Genomic DNA, 11,171 nt, shown 5'->3' with positions numbered 1-11,171 from the left:
TGGGTTATGTTGTAACTCTGTCATTCTCGAGGGACATGTTCTCACTTTCTTCTGTGTGATAGTAAACTAAGCTGTTACAGGCTTTAGTCTTGCTTGAAACTCAGACTCTTGTTGTGCTACAGCTCATAACTTTTGTGGCTTCCTTTTTATAATGCAGGTATATGAATATCTGAATTGTGGAGAAAGCTATTGAAATAGAAATTGCACCTCAGCTAACTTGATCTGAAGGTTGGGGTAGAGTGGGATATGTATAACTTAACTTGCTGTGTCAGGTTTTTCTCTCTATCAAGAAAATAAGGTGTAACATTAACAGTATTTCAGTGCTGAAAGAATGATGCATTAACCGTTTTTTTGGACTAATCACTGCTAGTAAATGGTTACTTTGTTCTTTTGTTTGTGGGTTTGGTTTCCAGATCAAAGGGAAATTGCCTTATGTTAAGTCTTAGCATTTAATATTCTTTTTGGCTTTTCCAGATTTCTCGAATGCTGGCAGCTAAGACTGCTTTGACTATTCGTTATGATGCCCTTGGAGAGGATACCAGCGCTGAAATGGGTGCTGAGAACAGACTAAAAGTAGAGACAAGACTGAGGCTTTTGGAAGAGAGAGGGGTAAGTCTAGCAGAGGCTGCATGAAGCTGACATCCTTGTTTATGGTATGACTTTCTGAGCCACTGTTTTTTGAGTCTCTTCGCTTTGCTCAGTTGTGTGATCTAGTGTCACTCTTATTCTGTAGTTCCTTCTAATCTTGGCTGGAGCAGTAGAATTTGTAAGCTGGCTGCATCCATTTGTTTGTATGTCAGGTTTCTTTGTTTACATTCCTGTCGTCTTTTACATTGTACTGAAAAATCTTAATTCTGAACAGTATGAATAAGATCATACCTTTACATGCTATAATGTCTTTGTATTAAGTGCAAAGCTATGCTTATCCTTCATAGCTTTTTTCTCTTCACCTTAGAAGAAAGCACATTTGAGTTTTCTCCCCTCCATACATTTTCCACTGTGGTTCCTTAATGTCTGAACACTGGTGATGCTTAGTCTTTAGGAGCTTTCTCTGTAAGTAAAGCAAGGTGTTAGTCTGCCACAGTGCTGCCCCATCAACTAGTGCACATCCTGCCTCTCTGTCCCTGCTGTTCCATCTGTTGCCATCAGCACAGCATGCTGGGAGAAAGTAGGGTTCACTCTACTCTTTTAGGTGGCATGCGTGCTGCATGTGATCTTGTAAATGATGGCTAGGTTCAGCCTTCCAAGCTAGAAGATCTGATACTAATGCTGTAGTACTGGCATTACTAGAACAAAAAAAGAAAAATCCAGAAATACCTTCCTGGTCCTGCTTGAGCATTCATGGGAGGGGATACTTCCCATCAAAACAAAGGCAAGGAGACAACTTATCCTTGACAAGTACAGATTTAATTCAAATCCAGTTTGGGGCCTGTATTGTAGTTTTAAGGTCAGCTTTATGCTAGGCATGGGGTGATGCCTGCCCTAACATGCAGTTATCCTTTCAAAAAAAGAAAGCGTGCACAAATGTGAGCTGGTCTTGGGAATTTAGAGGTGTAATGTATGTCATGTGGCTATGGTACGTTTGATCCAGTACTAGATGCCCTTCAGTTGAATCTTGAAGAGCAATGTTAGAAAGGCAGTTACCTCCCTATCACTATTCTGCTTCTAGGTGTAAGACTCATACAGGTACACAAGAGCCTGACCAATAATATATGTCTACCTTTCCATTTTTAATTTATTTCAAGTGCTGTAGAACTTGTGTTGTGGGTTGTTTTCGTTATGGGTAATTTGTTTTTCACTTCTATATTTTTTTTTTTGTAGATAAGAAGAATAAGTGGTACTGGAAAAGCCTTGGCCAAGACAGACAAGTATCAAAACAAGAGGTGAATTTTTTTTTTCTTTCAGTTTGACTGAGTATAAATAACTCTCCATGTTTTTATTTCTGAGAAGCTTTTTGCTTGTGGGCTGAGCTGACTTAAGATCCAGAAAAAAATTTCTGTGCTTTTAAACACTAATGACAAGTCTCATTGCTAATGGGAATTTCCATTTTTCCCACGTTTTACACCTGTGGTAAAGCCAGTGAACTGGAGAAACAGTCCTGATTTTCTGATAGTAAATTACTGACATCATCAGATAACAAGTATATTTAGATACTACTGGCGTCAGCCCAAAAAGATGAGTAATATGGGGAGTGAATATGTAGCAGCTTTATTTAATGCAAGTCTGAATAAATCGAATTTGAGAAAATCAGAGCTTGAGTGAATTTCTTTGACATGGAAGCTGTCCTAGAGACCTACTTAGTAATCTCATTCTTAGAAAAGAAAAAAACACTTGTTTTGAGCAAAGCTTCATCTCCCTGATTAGGTCTTGTACATAGTAAGTAAATGTAACTTAAGCAATAAAGAGGGTCTGTACTTAACACTTAGAGCAGCTTCTGGTGTCCAAAGTGACACTGTAAATTGCAACTGGGACAGCTGAGCATCTGAGGATTTGAACAGGTTATTATTAGTCTGAGCTGTGACATCTGTGTTTTTGCTTAATTTGGTTGTAGTTGTCTTGCTTAGCTTGGCCTGCTTATTTTGCTGAACCTTTGGTGTAGAGAGAGCAAGTGCTCAGCAAAACCAGGGCTGGGTGCTAGTTCCGTGATGAAAAGATAGCACTGTTGCACCCATCTGCAGTCCCCAAACTTCTTTCCTGCAGCCTAGCTGTAACTTCTGTTTCTATATGCCAGGCATTTCAAAAGTGTAGTGATGGTTGTGATTTCAGGAGCAGCTTTTGAAAAGACAATATCTGTAAATTAAGTATCAGGGAACGTAAGGAGACAGTAGCTTAGAGAGAAGGGTGTTGAGGAGACAACATACATGCTGGCTTTTGACCTCTTGAAATGAGGGGTCTCGAATTCCTACCAGGACATTTTTCTGCTGTTAGATCTGCTTTGCAAATGTGTCTAGGCTTGGGGAGAGACTGAAGATAGTTCCTGGCTGTTTGACTTACTCTGGCTGCCTGAAAGGGAAAATAGCTCAGTCTGTGTCAAATGGTCCTTGTAGTACAAAACTGGCAGTATTGCTGCTTTATGGCAATTGTTTGGAGGGCTAAACTAGTGTTTTAAGGAGATTGGCAGGAATCTCATAGTCTTTTATGGAACTACGGATCCTGTATGAATTAACTACATCAAAGTAATGTTTCAGAAGTTAATTGTGAGAGAGTCTTTAGAGATGAGGTTCTAATGAATCATTTCAGTGTGCTTTCAAAAAAAAAATGCATTATCTATCTTAGAGCATATTATCTACTAATTTTTTTAATTTTGATTTTTTTATTAGTTTTTTTTTAGCAGCAGCATTTTGACAGTGACAAGGAAGCCAGCGAGCTCGGAAGCAGAGTCCACTGTTTGCAAAATGCTGTGTAATCAATTTCTGTAAAGCAGTATGTGGTGTTAATACCCATAATTTCTGATGCTTGGAGAATTAATTGATGGTGCAGTCTGCTAGCATCATCCCATGCTTCCCAGTCTAGTCACTAGCCTCAGTCACTTTTGTAACCTGTGCAAGGTAGTTACTTCAGATGCCTGCTTTTGAGAAGTTAGAATGCTCATATGTGGCTGGGGGCAATAGTTAAGGATTACTGTTTAAAAACTCCGTTCTCCTTCTGTAGGAATTCTGTTCTGAATGAGTGAGGAAAAAATTACTTCATTATTATTAGATGATTCAATTGCCCCTGAAAAGGTCTAGCTAAAGAGCACCAGCTTTCAGGGTGGCTGGTTCTCCGCAGCCTGTAGAGGAGCTTGGGACTGAACAAAGGAGCATGCAGTATTTGAGAAGTAGTTTCAGATGCAGATTAAACATCTGAAAGTTTCATAAAGTTGGTGGTACAAATGGTATAGAGATGAACTATAGCCTTGTGAGTTCTTTCCTGTGAATGCAATGATGGAGAGGTGGTGCAGAAAAAGGAAAAGTAAAGCTATTTCTAATTCTCTCTCTCCCTCTGTGTCTAGATACATATATATATTACCTGTAGGGTATGCTTATAAGGACTTAGCAAATTGTGGGGAGCTATGTGCTTGTGACCATACAGCTATGATAGACAGGCTTTCAGCAGCAGAGAGGTAACTCTAATGGGTCGTTGAAGTGCTCTGTAGAGCCTTGGAACAGATGTAAGCCAGAACCTCACTCTTACTTAACTGGAATCTTCTGTTCAGATCAGACAGTTTTACTTTGTGGAGTATCTCTTGTGATCATGATTACTGATAAACCGTTCATGTATCAGAGAAAGGGCAGTTCATGTTCGACTGCAGGATCTTACTTGGGGCCTAACTCTTCTTTTTGTTACTTACACTGACCTGTTCTCTTCATTACAGTGAAGTAAAAGTATTTGACCCCTCTGGTGACTCTACACTTCCTGCTGTTTCAAAGAAACGCAAAATTCAGGAGATGGAAGAACAAGACACGGATGTGGTTGTGAAAGCAAAGAAATTCAAAGCAGAAACGAAAGGTTAGTTGCTGCATCTGTGCTGCTGGCGTGTCACTGCGTGCATTGTGCAGTGGATCTTAACATCTACAGCCAGCTGCAATACCTGGTCATTAGTCTTGAGTATGACCGTGTATTTAAAAAAAAAAAAGTAATAATCCTTTATGGACTGACACCAGACTGTAGTCAATTTACTTTAAATATCTGCTTTTAAACAGTTGTAAGCATGGACGAACATCTAAAAACAAAACTCTACTCATATTCTTCTCGCAGAATTTCTTGCTCAGGAGATTTGTATTTAGTGGGCCTCAGTACCTTGAAGATAAAAAAGCTCTTCTCTGTACAACCAGAACTTCCACAATTTTCTTTACAGATTACTGTTTTATTCTGTATAGAATGTTTTCTGGCATGAACATATAAATACTGAATGTCAGAATTTGAGGTGAAATGACACTTGGAAATTTCAGTCTGAATTTACCCAATATATGAACAATTGTTATGCTCTGGAGAGCTAAAACTGAACTATGGCAACAGTTGTTCTTTCCTTCTGTGATAAGATACTGTATGAAGAAGGATTTTGGACTGCAACTTCAAAGTAATCTGGTTTCTCTCTCTTCTCTCCAGTGTGCACTTCAGCACCTCTAAATGGCTGGACTAATATTTGCTGTGGTAGTGGAATACCCAGTGTGTAACTTGGGAGGGGAGGAAAATGAAAATGACTTTGTCATCCCAAGCTAGATCTGGGTGTGAACTACTCCCAGGTTTTGTCAACAACCCATGCCTGCAGCAGGTGACAGCTGTCAGAGCCTTCCCTTTCTACCTTTTTGCTGCTGTGTTCTAGAGAACCAGAGTGTAGTTATGCTGGTTCTGTACCTCTTCATGTTCAGCTGACACTGAAGTGTGATCTTTGGTCCATGGTGTCTGCATACGTGGATGGAGCAACTTGTAGGAACCTAAACTTAGATGAGAAAGTTACACTGGAAAGAGAATCCTTTGTGCTATAAAGCTGAGATCTGTGCCTCAGCTTGTTCTCTTTTACTTATCATAATGAGACAAGGACACATGAATACTTTGGAGGCTTGAACATTACCCATTTGCTCTTTGGAGAATGTGGGTGTTCTCACAGCTACTGCTTTTGATAATGTTTTGAACTAACTTCCCTTACTGTAGTCTCAGAATTGTTCCCTTGGGCTTCCCTTGCATTATGAGAACAAGTGTTGACTTCTCACAGGCATGAGCTCCTCGCAGGTGGAATATTACAGTATTTTTCAGCCTGGTCTCTTACAGCACGAGGAGGATATTTCTGTTCGTAGATACACTATTCAATGGTTCATGCTTTTATACACAAACCTGCTTGCATTTGCTTCATTTGTTTTACTGAGCATTAATACCTCCTGGTTTAGAGGTTGGGTGGAGCTTAGAGGTATTCTCGAGCTACCAAGAGTTATTTGAGCAGTAGATGGTGTTTGGAATACTTGTGGACTACTGAAATCTCTGCTGTTTGCCTGGGTTTTTTAAAAACTTCTCAAAACCTGAAGTACAGGATTCAAATGTGTTGCTTTTTTTCCTGAAAAGATGGGGCACAGCTCCCGCTTTTTCCCAGTTCTCCATATCAGCTGGGTCATTTTAATGGATACTTGGGCATTAGCACTAACTGTGCCAGCTCCTTCAGACTATGAAATCAGGGTTTTCAGATAACTTATTTATCTTATATTACCTGTATTCAGAACTAATCCCTTCATCTGATCCTCTTGTACCCTTTAAGGTAGCACTGCCTCTGTGTTTGCAAATTCTTGTATTTGACCATCCAGCAAAGTACTGTGACCTTGCTCTTTTCCAGTATAGTTGGTCTGACTCCAGTGTGCTAGAGGGGTGATAGTGGTCATCTGAGAAGTTTGAGTAGTTCAGTAAGTTCTGTAGTACATAGAGTGCAGAAGAGGTCCCAGCATTAAAATTTATGTTGCTTGTCCACTTGAATATGTATGAGTGTATTTCTGCTGTTCTTGGCTCTATTCTTTTTGATGCAGTGCTCTATTAAGCTTTTCACTGGTCAGAGATTACACATGCGACCTAGTGTTGAGAAAGAAGTCTCTGGTCCCTCCTTCCCCATCCTGTTTGTGTAGCTGCATGATAAATGGAGTGGTGGAAAGGCCAGGAAAAAAGAAATACTTCAGCCTGATCAATTTTGATCCAGTTTGTGTTACAAGGGGAAGTTAAAAGACAGAAGTAAGCTGGGAAGCTGCCACTGAAAAGTGATTTGTGAAACTGTTGCTTTAATATATGTTTTAAGGGGGACAGTATTTTGAATTGCAGTAGCCTGGAATGTAAATGTTACTAGAAAATGAGATACGTGGCATTTTCTCTCTCCCTTTTTGGCTCTGTGTATGGCAGTAGGACTTTGGATAGGAACTGGCAGCAGGGTTGGGGGTGAGGTGTAACTTTCACCTTTTACACCGAAAAAGAGACCAAGTGGAAGGATAATGCCTGAAAAAAGTTGTATCCGCTTAAGGACTTGTCTGTTAAAACCTGTTTTAATGGTGGATGAAGGGAAATGAAATAGGTATTTTTGTGATTACAGTCTTTGAAGTTGATTGTAGCTAGACAGAACGCATACCATCAACAGGGCTAGCCAGTGCCCCCTCTTCAGCTTGCATTTAAACATCAGGATTTAGTAGAAGGTAGTCTCTTTGAAAGGTCTCTCTTGAAATGAAGAATGTCATCTTAATGGAGTGAACCCTGCAAGAAATAAAGGCTTAAATGACAGCAGCATCATGGCATGCCATGCCATCTTTATTGATGGGCAATGTGACTTGATTCTGTACATGTGGAGGAGGAAAAGTACATCAGGCTGGTGTGTAAAAGCTTAGAGAAAACTGGTGGAAAGTGGGTGAGTGGAACTACTGGTGTTCTCCAGCGCTGCACAGAGCCATCAATCTCACTGCTCTTCCAGGTGCTGCTTTCTGTGCCTCAGTGTCTGATAGTAAGAGCTGTTGGCGTTCTTGTCAGCTGCTGTGTGTCACAAAGAAACCCCACTGGGCTTAAGTGCCTTAGAAGTGTTGCACCTAGTAAAGGCCAGCATCCCTGGAGCCTTTATCTTCATTCTGCCTAGGTACAAATATGTGAACTCTTGTGATGAGCTTCTGCTAGAAGGCAGCAGCTGAAATCTTCAGGAAGGTGTCTACCGCTAGCTGGGAGAAGTGACAGTGCTTGTGACTGCACAGTGCATCTTCTGTAGTTGTAAATCTTGACAGATTCCCCTCACTGCTTGGTGTGTCAGACTTGATGACATGTGGGGTAATAACAAGAAGTTATTTTTCCAAGGTTACCACCCAACATTTTGCTTGAAAATGCATGCTTGCCAATCCAGCTGAGTGAAAATTTGTCGCATAGCAAAATGTAATGCGGATGCTGCTGTTAGACTGTCTGGCTTTAATGTAGTGTTTGCTTATTTTTCAGCTACTTTTTATTTCCCTGTGTCATACATAGGGAGGTGAGGATACTTATTTTTACACTTTTTGAATGCCTTATGCTTGCACACTGTTCACTGTGAATGATGTGTATGGCAAAATCCACTTAAAATGGTATTTACCAGTTTCTTTATCTGGAATTCTTTGCTATTTTGCTTCTGGCATTTTTTTAACGTCAGAAAACTGCATGTGTTAGCTGGCTGTATTTTCCTGTAGACATGTCTAGAAATTTTTTACCCTGAAGCCAATTTTTTTGTCTGAAGCATATGTTAGAGGCAAAGATGGAAGTGTATTTTTGACTCATATAATCCTTCTGCTGCCTTGAGGAACTAAACTTGTGACAAAGTATACCCAAGATGTTAGGAAATTGTGCGTTATGGTGTTTTTATAATTACATTGGTTTTGTTTCTTTTATTTTTTCTAAGTGATAAGTGAGTGTGCTTCAAAATGGAATTGATTAGTTTTGGGGGGGAGTACAATCATAGAATTACTTCTTGAGCCACACCTCCAGTAGCAACTGTACACACCACAAACATCACTGGTTTCAGCATCTCAATTTTGTAGCTACTGAGGGACAATGATTGCAACATCATGAACTTATTCATGAGTACTGTGTACTGAGAAACTTGATATCCAGCACTGACTCAGCTGTGCAAATAGATTTAACTTGGGTATGCTCCAGTAATGGCTACTGCATAGGCTGTTAGCTTGGTAATGATTTCTGTTTGGTTTCTTTATGTAGGGATTCCCAAAACTGTGGTATGTATTGCAGAAAATGAGTGGTAAATCGTAGTGCCTTTACCACTGTGATTAGATAGGCCAGTTGTTGACAAATAGTTCTGAGAAACAAATGTAAGAGTGCATTAGTAAATACTTCCTTGGGTTAACATTCCTCTCAGCTTATATAAATAATTCAATTCCTGTCTTCCAGGACAGGAAAGAGTTTCTGCTTTTGCATTAAATGCTTTATGTTAGCTCAGCATAGCTAAGAGATCTTAAAGTGTTTGCCAGTCTAAATGTTAAAGAAAACTGATCTGCTTCTTAGCAAATTTCCAACATCAAAATAGGGAATCAGTTGCAAACAAGCTACTTCTGGCTGAATACATTTCTAACGTGGGTTTTAGAGTCCTTCCACTGCTTCTGATGCTGGTGAAAATATTTTCCAGACAGTGGACAGTTTTCTGAAAAAGTATTTGAAGGTAATTTGGCAAACAAATTAAAACATCCACGCTTCTTTTAAACTTTGAGAGCAGGATATAGGAGTGGTGTTTCTTCCAGGAGATGTGAATAGTGCTGTCTGAGCATTGTTACTTGTATCTTAGCTGTATATTTTTATTATAGCAGGGAGTGATCATGTAGATAAGGGCAAAGTGGAGGGAAAATAGATGTAGAGAGATGTTAAAGAGGGGCAGAGTGGTATTCAGTTTTTTGCATTCTTGCTATCATCATTGTGTCCTCTCATGTCTCAGAGAGCTATTTTCCTTTTGCACTCTTAATAACTGACAACCTGTTTTTCATGTTTTCTTCCATTCGTGGTACAGAAGAGACAACTAAGGAAGATGATGAACCTGTCAAAAAGAAGAAAAAGAAAAAGGATAAGGCAAAGCAAGCTGAAGAGAAGGAGGTATTGAGTGAGGAACCCCCCACCAGCCCCACAGTTGAGGTAAGGCAGAATTGCACAGCTATGTGATCCTTTATGCAAATGGATTCTCTCCAAAACCTATGGAGTGAGGGGGGGAAAAAATTATCTGTATAAGCCATGGTACGCAAGGATTGTTTCACTCTAGTAACTTTATTTGATTATATCTGTCACTGTAAAGTCCAAGGTTTGCATTACAAAAAAGGTCTGGGAAATCTGTGACAGTAATGCCTTCATGTACAAGGAGTGTTTCCCCTTTCTTCTGCCCACCCCCAGCTTTAGTCTTCTGTCTTTTCTAGTGGGGCGGGTGTCCTTTGATTCTGACCTACAGGCATCTCTTTAGTGTTTAGGACCTGCAGGGAGCAGAGGCTGTGCCTCTCGATTTGTTGAAGTATCGTTTCATATCGTCTAACAATAGAGGGTATGGGACCAAACCAAGCTAGTTGCTTAGTTTTGAAATCCTGTTCTTTAATTTTCTCCCCTTGGTTTTGTGCAGCTACACAGCCTGACTGCAGTGCTGAGCTGCCAGCAGTGTAGCAGACAGCTTCCCTTGCCCACTAGCCTCACCGTGCTGTAAATGTCAAGTGCATTTAGCAGTAGAGCAAGAGGACATCTCTTGGGTTGTGTGTCGCTGAGTGTGGCAACTGTTCTGAGTGCAAGCTCTGTTGCCTAGCTACATGTGTTATTTTGCTGCTTCTTTATGGTTTGTTCATAGCCACGTTTGTTTGTTTGCAGAATACAGAGAAAAAGAAGAAGAAAAAGAAGAAAATAAAAAATGAGTGAAGACTGATGAGGAGTAGCGGGGAACATTTGCCCTTGGACAGCTGCTTCAGGGTAGCATTTCTTGACATAATTTCTTTAGCCTCTTGCTGAAAACTGTAACTTTTCTGTATTGTAAGAGGGCAAGAAGATGAATTTGATAGCTGTCTTCTGCCCTAGAACAGGATATCCCAGTGTCTCTGCTGCTTGGGGAGATTGCTGGTTTTCTGCAGCTTCTGTTGTTGAAAAGCTCACAATAGATCCTCTTTTCATACACAGTCTCCACTGATATGAATAAAAATGTTTTTATGGAGATCTTATGCCTCTGTCTTGTAACTTGTTTGCTCGTTTTTGAACTATTATCAGGACTATTTCTAAGATCTATTGTTTTAGATGATCAGAAAGAAAATTTGCTAAATGTGTAAGTGTTCTATTGCAGCTTATTCCCTAAAGAATTCAAAGGTTGTAATACTCTTAAGCTCTCTAAAATGGATACAAATATCTCTGCATAATATCAAAGATATATTGAACAGCTGAAGTGTGTTACTGAGTCTGCACTGTAGTTCTCCTGAGAAGCCTTTTTACATCGTATTTCAAGCATTTTGGTTTTGCTGAACTAACCGACCAGATTCAGGTGCATGTTTTGAACTAATGTGAGTTAGCTTCCAAATTGCTTCTGTGGTGATTGTGGCAATGCTCTTCATTTGATTTTTTTAAAAAAAAAAAAAAAAAAAAAAGCCCAGGGCAAAATTACTTCTTCAGCTGTCTGATAATGAAGTTGGAAAGACAGGTATTTTTTATTAGTAGCAGGAATCAGCCATTTGCTGATTCTGCCATTCTGT

General features: G+C 39.8%; 1 protein-coding gene across 1 annotated transcript in view; it reads left to right on the top strand.

Annotated features, from left to right (window-relative positions):
• Positions 1-10,353, top strand: part of NOP58 (NOP58 ribonucleoprotein) — a gene marked incomplete at its 5' end in the record, with an annotated part of 21,126 nt that extends 10,773 nt beyond the window's left edge. Inside the window, 5 exons of the mRNA XM_010142974.1 lie at positions 475-609; positions 1,822-1,883; positions 4,355-4,488; positions 9,473-9,594; positions 10,306-10,353. Coding sequence (XP_010141276.1) covers positions 475-609; positions 1,822-1,883; positions 4,355-4,488; positions 9,473-9,594; positions 10,306-10,353 — 501 coding nt within the window. The remainder of the gene's footprint in view (positions 1-474; positions 610-1,821; positions 1,884-4,354; positions 4,489-9,472; positions 9,595-10,305) is intronic.
• Positions 10,354-11,171: the final 818 nt, after the last annotated feature.

This window comes from Buceros rhinoceros, unplaced genomic scaffold (genome assembly GCF_000710305.1).
Source record: "Buceros rhinoceros silvestris isolate BGI_N320 unplaced genomic scaffold, ASM71030v1 scaffold27419, whole genome shotgun sequence".
In the NCBI taxonomy this organism is placed as follows: domain Eukaryota; kingdom Metazoa; phylum Chordata; class Aves; order Bucerotiformes; family Bucerotidae; genus Buceros; species Buceros rhinoceros.
This window is presented reverse-complemented; position numbering and strand designations above follow the sequence as displayed.